Source organism: Leuresthes tenuis, unplaced genomic scaffold (assembly GCF_036924035.1).
Source record: "Leuresthes tenuis unplaced genomic scaffold, fLeuTen1.0.hap1 SCAF_24, whole genome shotgun sequence".
Classification (NCBI taxonomy): Eukaryota; Metazoa; Chordata; class Actinopteri; order Atheriniformes; family Atherinopsidae; genus Leuresthes; species Leuresthes tenuis.
In genome coordinates this window covers 5,830,591-5,844,078 of record NW_027325378.1, presented here as the reverse complement: position 1 = coordinate 5,844,078, position 13,488 = coordinate 5,830,591, and the positions used below count along the sequence as shown (strand labels likewise).

The window sequence follows — 13,488 nt, the reverse complement described above, 5'->3', positions numbered from 1 at the left end:
CCATCAACCACTCTTGAAGTTTGTTTTGAAAGTTGATGATGAGAGTCAGCATTTTTGTTTTACTGACCTGAGTTTTGTTTTCAGGTGACTGAAGATTGGTTTAGTGGCTCTGACTCTGGTTCTGGGTCAGGGTCTGGACAGGTATCATCAGTCCCCTCTAAAACAAGGGGCAGAAAAGACAGAAATTTCCCCCAATTCTCTGAAAACTCAGTGTTCATTTACTGCTCCCCTGCCATCAATTGCTGCACAGTTTGTGAAATATTTAGCATCTAAGTGAGAGTAATTTTAGAAGTGTGTGGACACATTGATCAAAGTAAAAGCACTAGTATATATGTCTTTGGGTTTATCTTTAGCTACATCATCAGGGGCTCATTTTATGTCTTCATGGGTCTTTTACCCATTATCCTTGTACTAAAAGCTTTTTGGCAGGAACTACAGTAATGAACAACAAGAGCTTGAATATGGTTTCAGCTGTAGTATCTGTCGGGGGAAATGTGTCTTTTCTCTTTTAAATCTTAGAGGCTTTTACTAACTGTGTGGATGCACCACTCACAGGAGTATTTACAGCATTTCTTTAATCATAAAATATTTATTCACCTCAGTTTTTGTTATCTCACACACTTCATTCAATTTGTTCTCATTTCAAACCATTCTTTACAAGCTTGCACACAGCATTCACCTTTGTTCAAATTGATTTACAAAAAACATGCAAACTGTGTAGCATGGTCACGGGAAAAATAAACTGTGCCCGCTTTCACGTCTAAGGTTTTCCGTAACAGGACATATTCAGAAAAACAAATCTTTATCATTATTGATAATTGTAATAATGATTATAATAATAATTATAATAAAACTGAAAAACATATGGTATTTTTCTTAACGGGTCTTAAATCATCAGCAATGATCGTAGACAAGCAATTGTTACTGCTCATCAATCTGGTAAGGGTTATAAGGCCATTTCCAAACTATTTGGAGTCATTCTACAGAGAGAAAGATTATTCACAAGTGGAAAACATTCAAGACAGCTGACAATCTTTGTAGGAGTGGACGTCCCAGTAAGTTCATCCCAAGGTCAGACTGTGCCATGCTCAGAGAATCTGCAAAAAACCCAAGAGCTACATCTCAGACTGTACAGGCCTCAGTTAGCATGTTAAATGTTAAAGTTCATGATAGTACAATTAGAAAAAGACTGAACAAGTATGGCTTGTTGGAAAGGGTTGCAGGAGAAAGACTCTTCTCTCTAAAAAGAACATGGCAGCACAGCTTAGGTTTGCAAAGTTACATCTGAACAAACCAAGACTTCTGGAACAATGTCCTTTGGACAGACCAGACCAAAGTGGAGATGTTTGCTCATAATGCATAGCAGCACGTTTGGAGGAAACCAAACACAGCATATCAGCACAAACACCTCATACCAACTAATAACGTCATACAGAAAACCATTGTTTCCAGTTATTGCTACAAAAGGTGGTTATACAAGCTGCTGAATCATTGGGTGGACATAGTTTTTCACACACTGCTTCTGCACTGTGGCGGTGTGATATGTCACGTGTTGTCACTCATCCACTCTTGCAGGGAGTTGATGGAAAAGCTGGCGATGCAGGGCCTGTTGGGCAGAAGGGAGACAAGGTGAGGATAAAAAATCAGTGCGATGTATTATCACTAAGAAATTCAAGGTGCAAAGCTGGCTGCAATATGAAGGTTTCTTTCAAACTTCCCTTTTTTGACATTGACAGTGGCATAAACACTAAATTGATGCAGAAACATAAATGTGAATCCATAGCACACCAGCTTCTATTTGGCTCTTGCACGCATGTGATTTCTGCTACATTGACTTTTGTTCGGACCCACTCTGGTGTCCCTTGTGCAGGCCTCTTTGCACTTTGTCAGCAAAAATAATTACACTCAGACTAAGGAAACCACTTTACACAAAGAGCCAAGCTCTTAATGAGTGCTCGAGTGTAAACAAGTCTGTGCTGGAAAAGCCGCTCTGCTTTTTAATGCAAACAACAGCCTGTCCTGAGTCAACACTGTGGCTAATGTGATTTGATTATGTTTCATTCTTTTGTAATAGGGAGAGCCTGGTGTAAGTGGGCAACCAGGACTAAAGGTAAAACCTGTTTGCTGCATATCTGACTGCATAATGAACCATAATTGCTAGTATGAGCAGTAATGAATTTGCTGGTGATTTGTACTGTCATTTTACCGTAGGTAATATTTACATTAATATGTCTGTCACTGCAGCTGTGGATCTAAGTCTTGCAGTTATTTTTTGTTCCTTTTAAAAGCCAGAATTTATTAAGTTTGTCCGTGATTTAGGCAACATTTAAAAATTGCCTCTTTCAGGGAGATCAGGGTCCTCCAGGGTTTCCAGGCATGCCAGGATCACCAGGTTCAGAGGGGCAACCTGGTCCCCGGGGTCCACCTGGCCCTCCTGGGCCTGCAGGCAGAGGCATTGCCCCATTGTTTGAGGTAGGGCTCGTTTTCATGCAGCAATTCTGGGCTCATTACAGATAATGTGTATCAATGCATCAATGCAGCTCTTTCTTTTCTTTTACATTTTTACACCAAAAGTAAAGTATTTGACTGTGTTTCACAGAGTCTAGTACACCTAATAAAGTAAATGAATGTAATTTTTTCCCTAACTCCCAGGGGTTAAGCCCGTAAGCCACAACATGAAGGCCTGCACTCTGCAGGATGTGTTGGGAAACAGATTTTGAGAAATTAGAGTAGTTTATTATTTTTGATTGGACCACATCAACGCCACACACTGAGCCTGAGAGTGCAAGATCAGCAAGCTCTTTTCTTTAAAAAGTGCTCCTTGGTAGCAGAAGGCATGGAAAATCATTACTGGTTTGTTTCTGTCTCTTTTTTGAGGACCTGGAAGGATCTGGGATGCTTGGTGGTTTTGATGGCACACCATTCAGAGGTCAACAGGTACATGTGTGGTCCAGTATGATTGTGTCATATCTACATTTAGTTTAACCGTTGCACCAACAGATTTTTTTCAGTCAGCTGAGATGATAAACTAGCTTTTTTTTATAGGGTCTTCCAGGAATTCCTGGACCTCAAGGACCCAAGGTAAGATGTATGTGTGTGCCAACATATTGACATGTATTTACTGGTCACATTGAATAAGTGAGGGTGAACTTCTTCTCTGCTAACCTCCTGCAATGTTATTTTGGTGTTATGGCACTTCATTCTACACAAAGCTACGCATATATCTAAATGATTCATCTCTTTATTCTTTCCTTTTCATGCCTGTCATAGGGTAAAGATGGTTTAGACGGGCCCCCAGGAAAGCCAGGGCAAAAGGTGAGTCTGCTGTCACTTTCTGTCACTGCTGTTTCTCTTTCATGTTTCTTAAGATGCTGAGGATATCTCGGCACAAATCAGACAAGCTTCTTAAGCCTTCAGCCTTTAGGTTCTTAAACGGCTGTTTGTTGAAAGGCCTCATGCTGATGAGAGATACCAGCATTTGGCAGCATGCTGTTAAAGAGGGTAGAGATGTTGTTCTCAAACAGATTCACACTTTGCCTGTTTGTGGTTCTAACTGGGCCTGAATTGATCTCATGTGTCCAGAGAGAGGAGCTTTACGATCCACTGCAGCGCAAAACTCCACATTATTTATCACCAAATCTGTTTCAGTGAAATAGCTCTGTGGGAGGAAGTCAGAAGCCAAGTCGTTTTGTTTTATTTTTCCATGATTAAACAGAGCTCATGCAGGACTCTTGAGGAAGCTTACCAGTGATCCATACTGACTACATTTCCTGTTTATTTCTGCAGGGGGAGCCAGGTGTTAGGGGACCACAGGGGATTCCTGGTTTGGATGGACTAAAAGGGGTCGAAGTTAGTATCATCAAGGATCCTGACTGATTCTTATTGTGATTTCTTTTTTTTTTTTTTTTTTTCCTTTTTTTCCCTTACCTCTTATTGTGATTTCTAACCCTGACCCATATGAGACTGAGCGATTGAGATTACTGTCCTGTTCATTAGTTGGACATTATTATAAAGATAATTACAAATTTTATGACACTATTAAAGTGTAAGCCAAACAGTATGATAATACACCTTATGAGATAGGAGAGGGCCAGGTGTAAATACCATGGCACTAGCATCAATAGATCATCAAAATGTTGATGCTGAAATAGAAGATATTAAGCACCTTGAGATAAACAAGCTTTGATCAGGTGCACAGCAGAGGAAGGACACACAACAGGTGACAACATTAAAAGAGCTTTAGTCAGACCTCAGGCTTTGGAGATTTTAATAGAAATATGTCTGAGTTTATTTAATGTTAATACTGCAATGTGGTCTTAAACTATTACAAAAGTTGATGAATAATCATGATAATATGTATTCCTAATATTGTGTAATAACTGTGACAGGCCGTCTGTCTCTCTGTGACTACTGATGACCTCCAATAACATCTGCAGCAACCTTTTTTTAAATTTGCATCTGGATGACAGCAGCAGTGAAAATATTGATTCATTTTATGGTAAAATGTATTGTATACACATGCAGCGATGCAGTGTTTAACAGAGAGAAACAACATCCATCATCACCTGAGTGCCAAGCATCAAAGATGCAAATGGGTTCCGACTGTCCTCATCTTACCTTATCTCTTACAATATTTACCCATGACGTCTCAAAGGAGCATGCTCTCTGTAATTATGTAGACACAGCAGCCTCTGGTTTCCCGTTACTTATCCACTTCATTCTACTTCATCTGGATTATAGTCAAAAGTTGGCTGGGTAGAGAAGCAGACATAAGTCCAAAGTGATTTAGCCTAACATCTTATCTGGGCTCTATTTCAACCTCTGGGTCAATCGCTCCACTTGCAGTGATGTTTGGCTGTTCTTCTCTGGCTGGCTTGTCTGAAAACAAATGGCAGAGATGGTTTTAGATTCTTTTGGAGTAAACACAAGTTAAAGCTGAAAAGAAATTCACATCTTAAGAAAGGAAGCGTGATTAAACATGCAGCAGTGAGAAATACTGTTAATTTGTTTTATTTTCTGTACATCTACAGGGACCAAAGGGGGACAAAGGTGATCCAGGACAAAAGGTGAAACAATCAGAAAGAGGTTATATTGACACGAGTTTCTTTTTTACTAAAGTGCTAAACTGTCAGCTTCGTTTTTCAGGGGGATGCTGGACGAGATGGGCTCAGTCTAACTGGCCCTCCAGGTCCACCTGGACCTCCAGGACCAATTATGAACCTCCAAGATGTAAGCAGCATCAGCCCCTTTTGGCCTGAATGAGACACGTTCTCGTTGTTTCCGAGCCCACCTTTCCTTACATGTACTGCATAACCTGAGAGATGAAAATGTTCACTATTGTCTGTTTTTACTGACAATGCTCCTCTTTTGTCACCATAGCTTCTACTTAATGATACAGATGGTACCTTCAACCTCTCAGGGATTTTAGAAGCTCAGGGACCTGCTGTGAGTGTCAGACAAAAACAATTAATTCTATATCCAGTTATCTTCATACTGGCTTATTGGCTTTTGCTTTCACATGCTTCAGTTAATGAATTCATTCAAAACATATGGACGTAACATTTAAAAGTATCTTGTGTGATTTGTTGTAATTTTCTTATTATTGTTTTATTTCCAACTTTTTTTTTCAGGGACCACAGGGTCCAAAGGGTGACATTGGGTTGCCAGGTTTACAAGGACCTTCAGGCCTGAAAGTAAGTGGGATGTACATTCTATACTTGCATTCTGAACACGTTTTCCACTAATTTTTCTGTATGCATACATTTTCTATTTGTCTCTGGTTACTTATGTGTTTGCATGCAGGGTGAAAAGGGTGAGCCAGGGTTTACCATTGCAGCAGATGGAGCCATGATGTCAGGCATTTCTGGGCCAATGGGGCCAAAAGGAGTTAAGGTAGCATTTCTTGTCGCTCTCCTCACATTTCACCCAAATACCTAAATAGCTGGTTTCATATGGAATTACTCAAAATAATAGATGTATGTTTCTTTGGATAGAATTATGTCTGAACAGTAAATCACAGATGAACATGTCTTTGTTGTCAGGGAGATGGTGGTGTTCCCGGACCTCCTGGAATTGCAGTAAGTCTTTGCAGAAAGCAACAAAAACAACCTTTCAGCTTTGCAAATGCCATTAAATCAAATTATTTGTACTGCCATGGATGTTTCATGGATTACATGCATTGAAGAAATCCAATCATTTTCTCTCTTTTATTCCAAACAGGGGCCAATGGGGCCACCAGGAGTCAAGGGAGAATTGGGTTTACCTGGACGACCAGTAAGCACAATCAGCTCAGGAAGCGTTTGCAGTTTATTGAAAAGGAGATTTAAAAAAAACAGCTCTGCAGTATTGTGTAAAAGTGTTGCGCAAGGTGTAATTTCTTTATTTGTAATAAGGAAAACAGGAAATGGGTTTAGTTATTTATCGAAACATGCAAATGTAAAAAGAAATGCAGTATATAAGGCAAAAAAATGTATTTGTACAATTCAAAAATGCTTGAAGCTTGAAAGTCAATATTTGCTCTGAGCACCTTTATTCTCAAACACAGCCTGAACCCTCTTAGATAAGCTTTCTGTCATTTCTATAACAAGTCTTCAGGAATAGTTCTCCGGGCTTCTTAAAGGATCCGACATCCCAAAGCTCTTCTTTGGATGTCGGCTGCCTTTTGTTCCGTTCTCTGCCAGCGTTATGCCACACTGCTTCAATAATGTTGAGGTCCGGGCTCCAGGGAGACCAGTCCATGACTGATAGTGTGTTACACTCTGTGTTTTCTATCCAGATATGCTTTTACTGCATTGATTGAACTTTTCTGCTTTCATAATTCGATCAGTTATGACAGGATCCACAACACCACTGACAAAAATTAAGCTTAAACCATGACATAGGTCTCTGTCCCAGGCCACGAAAAATGTCATGGTCAGAGGCAGTTGTTTGGGCCTGCCGCTTAATTTGTTCTCTGTTTGTCCAGTTTTCTCAATTGTTTTGAGAATGTGACATGTAAAATTTACAACTATTAGCTCTTTTAGAATCACCTTATTGGTACAAAACTATTTCATGTCTGTCAAACTGTATTATCTTTGATATTTTTCATAGATGCTACTAAAGAAATGGCTAAAAAAGGCTAAAATGCCAAAAAAATACTATTCAAAATTGGTTATTTGATAAGCTGCCAGTTACGTACAGACAAAACACCGGTTCATCTCTTGAGTTAGTTGCCTTTTTTTTTATACTTGATTGATTCAAAGGTCAGTATTAAGTGGCTTAACAAACAAAAAATGGATACCCTGAAAATGATCAGCTATGAGGAATGGAGTGAAAACAGGTGAGAAAGCAGCCGAAAAAGAAAATACTTTGAAAGACCTTCAGACATCTATTTCTCAGGACCGCTTCAAAAGTTTACAAAAGGTCCTAATATCGTCTGTGGGATCATCTTCTGCCTTGAAAACAGGCATGGGTGCACATAACTTGTTGTTTTACATTTTGATGAATATTACAGCAAAACGATCTAATTTCCTCTTAGTTAAATGCAATCTTAACATCCTGTTAATACATTTAAACGCTCACTCTTTGTGTAGGGTCGTCCAGGCCTGTTGGGACCCAAAGGAGAGAAAGGGGACCCTCGAGGACTGCCAGTGAGTCAAACACCTGATTGAAACTGTGTCATCACATGAAAATATTGTCACATCTGCAGACACATGTCTGTTTATCTTAGCAGTTCCTCTGCAAGATTAAGTTGTTTCCCCTTTTCAGACTCTGTTAAATGGGTTAAGACTCTCCCATTTTCACTTTCTGCTTTGACTTCTTCTTCTGCTCCTCTTAGGGACCTCCAGGCCTTCCTGGACCTCCTGGCCGCCCCGGAATATTCAACTGCCCCAAAGGAGTAAATACACATTTATTCATCGTCTGCCATTCCTTATTTTTCAGCTATATTTTATGCTTTAAATGCTTACATCTCCTCTCCTGGTTTTTTGAAGACGGTGTTCCCCATCCCTCCCAGACCCCACTGCAAAATGACCGTAGGTTTCTGACCAGAACAACTACGTGCTAATAAAGCATGTTATAATCAAAGCTTTCATTACGGCCACTGTTGGTGTGCTATAGCTTTATGGAACTAATTTTAATATTCTAAATAATATGTAGGTTGATTCATTTCTTAATTATCTATCTCCACGGAACTTAATCTGCCTGCTCATGGCTTGATATCCGTGGCCTCACAACGCTGTTTTTGTTATTCCCATTCAGTCCCGTCTCTTTTACAAAACTTTTTTTGCACTCTCTTCTTGCACGACATTCCCACAAATAACCTGCATGTTAATCTTTGTAACACTGGCACTACCTAATATTTTATTACTCAGAGCCTTTTTAGGGCGGTTCCGAAATATTCCTGCATGCTGCATGTATCGCTGGAAAGGTGAAGGCTCAGTGCCAAGAAATAACTGAGGTAGAAATCGAATCACAATCACCAAAAATCTGCATGAATCTGCATTTGCATTTTGATCATTGTGTTAACAGACTGAACGATTGTATCTTATCCTGGAATATATCAGCGATCTGGCAAGTTTACTCTCAGATTCTTTCATAATTCTAACCCAGACAGCTGTTTCTGTTTTTGCTCCATTATTTCAGCTCAATCCCAATGGAACAATTGTAACTGGTAGGTTGGATCACCTTTTCAGTTATTTGCCATAAACTGTCTTTGCACAAAAGTTCATGGAAATACAAGCCTAGTCTAGTAAGAAATATCACTGAACTTAGGTTTGGCATTTTGTCTCTCAGGCAACTGCCAGTCAGGACCAAAAGGAGAAAAGGGGGAGAGGGGCCTTCCAGGGATTCCAGCTCCATCAAGTGAGTCAACAACTCTTCACTCAGTGGCAACAAAACAAGAAATGACATTTGAGTTTCTTAAAAGAAAAAAATTGGGTAACTTGGGTAAGGCTTGCTGAGTTCTTTTTATGCAATCCCCATGCTGTGATCAAACAGGGGAGCTAGTATGATTGAAATGTGTTTTAACTCCTTCATCTGTTCCCTGATCTGTGGTTTTTTGTTGTTGTTGTTGTTTTTAGATGGATTTATCCCCAGAGGAGGCTGGGTAATTTTCTCTTTCATCTGGATATTGCTAACTAAAATATGCTTCAATCCAACCTTTTTTTTATTATCGTTTTTGCTTTTAATGTTTTTGTGTCTGTTTGCCTTTGTGTCCACTCACAGGGGATCAGAGGTGAGCAGGGCATCAAAGGGGAGAAGGGAGAACAGGGGGAGACGGGACATCCAGGGCAACCAGGTATCCCTGGGAGATCGGGACTGGTGGTGAGTCAAACTTTTTAAATTGTTGCATCTTCTTAAAAAGAAAATGACAAAAGCAATCAGCAACTTCTTCCTGATATATTTCAGGGCCCAAAAGGCGATTCAGTGCTCGGTCCTCCAGGCCATCCAGGAGTACCAGGCCCACCTGGCCTCCCAGGCTATGGCAGACCCGGTCCTGTTGGGTCTCCTGGGCCTCCGGGCCCTCCAGGGCCTGTTGCGATGCCCTTCAGATACGGCTCAGGTAGTCTTTAAAGATACAACCACAATGCAGAAATGTTCACTGAACTGCACACAGTTGGATAATGATATAATTGAAGCAGATCTGATGGTGATGGATGAATGGCATTGACTTTTTGTTGTGGCAGCTGCGACCATTGCTGGCCCTCCTGGCCCCCCTGGACCTCCAGGACCACCTGGACCTCCTGCACCTCTTGGGACTTCAAGTAACACAGCAGCTGTAAGTTGAGTGGTTCCCGTCATTAAAGGGATTTTTTTAGGTGGGGTTGTGTGAAGGGTAGTGTTTTAAGTAGAGCAGTTCTCCAGTCGAGAAAATAACAACAAAGAACAAAAAAACAACTGTCTGATACAGAAGTTAGTCCACATCAAAATTTACAATATAGTGTCTGGTCAAAGCAGATTAAGATGATTGAGGTTTGAGTTGTTTTAGATGCTGGAGAGTTCACTATTTTGTTTGCATAGTTCCGAGTTCTCCTTACTTCTCCAAACTGAGAGTGCTCACACTGCTGTCCAATGCAGGTAAAACACTGACTGCTCATACTTCACACAACCCAACTTGGGTGGAAGGGAAAGTAATATCCCATTAACGTAGAAACCAGCATTCTAAAAATGTTCAAATGTACAATTCAGGTCATTCTATGCAAAACAGAAACTATAAAGTAAAATAGAATTGCTCCAGCGATATGTTCCATTGTTTTCAGCTAAAAACCTTTATGACTCGGGAGCGCATGATGCAGCAAACCCTCAGGGACGCAGAGGGCACTCTGGCGTATGTCACAGAAACAGGAAGCCTCTTCCTCAAGGTTTCCCAGGGATGGAAAGAGATACAGGTACAAACATGGAGTATTGTAGTATGTTTTGGTAAATAATAATAATAATTTATATTTAACTTGTTAGTATGTTAAATGTTGATGATAAATGAGATTTTTGATTTAAAGATTACCAGCCATCACTGAGGAACGAATATGACCGATTCTTTTAGTCTGTCTGTGAAATATTCACTGGCTGTGATACAGCTGGGAACATTTTGAAGGTGAAACGTCCTGTCTTTTAAAGAGGATGATTAATGATGTACTAGCTGGCGTACAGCAGCCTCCATTTATAAAAATCAAGGACTTTTTATGAAATACTGTTGTGTTCACTGAAGTAACACCACAGTTCCTTTTCGGGAAGTTACAAAACCACATTCCACTTGTTTATTTAACTTAACACGGTTATAGTTTGTGTTTTTTAATGGAGCGGGCAAATCACCTTTTTTTTTACTTTTTAGTGCCACGTAAGGCCAGAAAGAGCTGAAATAATAGCATATGGTCTCGTTTATTCTGTTCTCTCCTTCAGCTTGGCAATCTGATTTACCTCTCCAGCAACATTATACCACAAGATGAGGTATTCAATGTGCATTTTTTTAATGATTTTTCATTCAGTAAATTGAGGGATTATGGTATATTGAACTGCAGTTATTGTACATTTAAACATATGTTCCACTCTTCATTCAGCCTCAAGTTGCATATCATGTAAGAGGAGACACGATGCAAAGAATCACATCAGTTAAAGACAGGGTGAGCTTTACTGACACTTTGTTTTAAATAGATTATGGTTTTTTACATCATATTGGTTTTAATCCAGATAAACTCTTGATTTGCTTTTTGTGTTTTACTCCTTAACTTAAGATATTAAACTCTGTTGCTTCCTCCCTCTCAAGCTCACTCTGGTGGCCTTGAATCAGCCGCACTCAGGACACATGATGGGGCTCGACATGGCCGACCGGATGTGTTATGAACAGGCTAAAGCGATGGGTTTGACTCCCTACTACCGGGCCTTCATTTCATCCCACAGGCAAGATCTGGTCCATGTTGTCTATCCTGGATTTCGGGAAACTCTGCCTGTGACCAACCTCAGGGTGAGTCCTGTCTCCTGCTGTTTCTCGCTGTCAGACAAACACTAAACACTCATCAAGCCTGAATGTTTTTCTTGAATTTTTGTCACCTACTATTTGTTAGGGAGATGTGATGTTTAGGAACTGGCGGTCAATTTTCAGCGGCAACGGGGCTCCAATCAATCCCAGGATATCCATCTACTCCTTTGATGGCCGGGATGTCTTGACTGACCCTTTCTGGTATATAAACTTGGTTTGCTGCTTACTTGTTTGTTTCTTTGCATCTGTTTATGTCAGCAATAGTTATATTTAGCATCTTTAACTCTTCTCAGGCCTCAGAAGAACATCTGGCACGGTTCTACCAGCAGGGGTCTCCGAGTGGTGGACAAACACTGTGAGACGTGGCGGGCAGACGACATCTCCGTCACGGGCCAGTCGTCCTACCTGACCTCAGGTCACCTTCTCGGCCAGCAGACTCGAAGCTGCTCCAATGAGTTCATTGTCCTTTGCATCGAGACCCACAAAAACCGTTAACCCATCCAAAATGCTACTCAGCCAAGGAACCCTGCCCAGCCACCGTTGATCTCAAACACTGATGTAAAGATATGAGGATGTCGTTTTCAACACATCTTTTAGTGCTACGTGTAACATTTTGTGGGTTTTAAAACCTCAGGCTTTGCAGTTTACTATTACAAAGAAGATGCTGCGATTTGTCCCTCACTCCTCCTTCCACATTACTCTTCTGATGAAGAGGGAGGCTGTAAAATACTCCTGACAGCAGTACAAAGTATCTCCTGTCAATATAAGATTAGGTGCGGTTGATAGAGGGGAAAAAAGCGAAGGAATGTCCCTTTTCAAAAAGCAGTTCAAATATTTCAGACCTGTTGGCACATATTGGGATATAAAATAAATACTTTTACTTTTACGAAAGTAATGCAGACACTTAAAACACAAGGTGGTGATGAAATGATACACGCAGCATCTTTATATACAAGAGAAGTGGCCTCAGTTGCAAAGGGACACATCGGTATACAAAACCAAATATAAAGTACCAGATGGCTTTTTCTCTGCAGCCACTCAGGAGTGTTGAGGATATAATGTTTGTTCTTCCTCTGGAGACTGACTGTAGAGGCTGAGGATGGACGTGGCAGTCCAAAGACTTGTAATTGAAGCTTAAAACGGCTACTTTATTTCGTTTACAGGTTGTCTGGGAAGTTTTTCTAAACCATTTTTATGAATTTCAGGAAAATTTTTCTCTATTTCAATGGCCAGAACTATCAACCACGTCTATTTTCCCTCATCCATCAAAGGGAAGACCAGACAACTGGTGTCGCCACCAAAGCAATTTTTGATGCACTGTACTTCTTTTTTTTTTTTTTAGTTTTCTAGCTAACATTTTTGAAAGTGTTGTTTGTGTCGTAGCTTTTCATATCTCGGTGATCTCACTTCAACAGCTTTCTTTTAATAGGCTTATTTAATTTAAATTCAATTTATTTATACTGTCATAGCACATAACATGAAATCAGATGAAAAATTTAAGAATGTAATTTATCGTTTGTCTGTCAAATGACTGTTTCCTCTCACTCCTGCCTATTTTCTGTTTTTGTACGTGGTCCTTTTTTTTAAAGTTGGGTTTGGACATTTTTATTGAATGTTGAGTCAAAATCAAATTTTTCCAGGTGTAAAAGAGACATTAAATTATCCATTAATTTATGATGGAAACAAAAACAAGAAAACATCTGAGGAAAAAAAGTGAGAGCACATTTTATATAAATGTTGGTGCTTTGTTGAATAAAGATTTCTTTTTTCATAACTTGTTCTTGTTTCATTGTCAAAACAGGTCAAAAGAAAGGATTTGGTTTTGGTTTTATGGCAGACAATGGGTTAGGAAGAAAACTAAAAATCCAAAATCAGCCCTTGTTTTGTTCAGGTCCTATTAGACCTAAAAAAAGAGCTGCAGAACTATTCTTTAAAAGAAAAAAAGCATATATGGGCATATATCTGAACAACAAAAATGAATCATTTTAATGCAAATCCCTCTTGAACCTTTTGACAAATCCTGCTTACAAACAAAC

The 13,488-nt window shown here is 39.8% G+C and overlaps 1 protein-coding gene across 1 annotated transcript in view; it reads left to right on the top strand.

Annotated features, from left to right (window-relative positions):
- Positions 1-13,226, top strand: part of LOC140284465 (collagen alpha-1(XV) chain-like) — a 58,666-nt gene extending 45,440 nt beyond the window's left edge. The window contains exons 16-44 of the mRNA XM_072378327.1: positions 1,576-1,629; positions 2,075-2,110; positions 2,347-2,472; positions 2,878-2,937; positions 3,046-3,081; positions 3,271-3,315; positions 3,787-3,849; positions 5,031-5,066; positions 5,146-5,229; positions 5,380-5,445; positions 5,631-5,693; positions 5,803-5,892; positions 6,042-6,077; positions 6,220-6,273; positions 7,572-7,628; positions 7,817-7,876; positions 7,971-8,012; positions 8,623-8,650; positions 8,773-8,841; positions 9,060-9,085; positions 9,205-9,303; positions 9,388-9,541; positions 9,666-9,757; positions 10,239-10,367; positions 10,876-10,923; positions 11,034-11,096; positions 11,240-11,437; positions 11,538-11,653; positions 11,746-13,226. Of these exons, the coding sequence (XP_072234428.1) occupies positions 1,576-1,629; positions 2,075-2,110; positions 2,347-2,472; positions 2,878-2,937; positions 3,046-3,081; positions 3,271-3,315; positions 3,787-3,849; positions 5,031-5,066; positions 5,146-5,229; positions 5,380-5,445; positions 5,631-5,693; positions 5,803-5,892; positions 6,042-6,077; positions 6,220-6,273; positions 7,572-7,628; positions 7,817-7,876; positions 7,971-8,012; positions 8,623-8,650; positions 8,773-8,841; positions 9,060-9,085; positions 9,205-9,303; positions 9,388-9,541; positions 9,666-9,757; positions 10,239-10,367; positions 10,876-10,923; positions 11,034-11,096; positions 11,240-11,437; positions 11,538-11,653; positions 11,746-11,947 (2,232 nt within the window). The 3' untranslated portion in view covers positions 11,948-13,226. The remainder of the gene's footprint in view (positions 1-1,575; positions 1,630-2,074; positions 2,111-2,346; positions 2,473-2,877; positions 2,938-3,045; positions 3,082-3,270; positions 3,316-3,786; positions 3,850-5,030; positions 5,067-5,145; positions 5,230-5,379; positions 5,446-5,630; positions 5,694-5,802; positions 5,893-6,041; positions 6,078-6,219; positions 6,274-7,571; positions 7,629-7,816; positions 7,877-7,970; positions 8,013-8,622; positions 8,651-8,772; positions 8,842-9,059; positions 9,086-9,204; positions 9,304-9,387; positions 9,542-9,665; positions 9,758-10,238; positions 10,368-10,875; positions 10,924-11,033; positions 11,097-11,239; positions 11,438-11,537; positions 11,654-11,745) is intronic.
- The last annotated feature ends 262 nt before the right edge of the window (positions 13,227-13,488 follow it).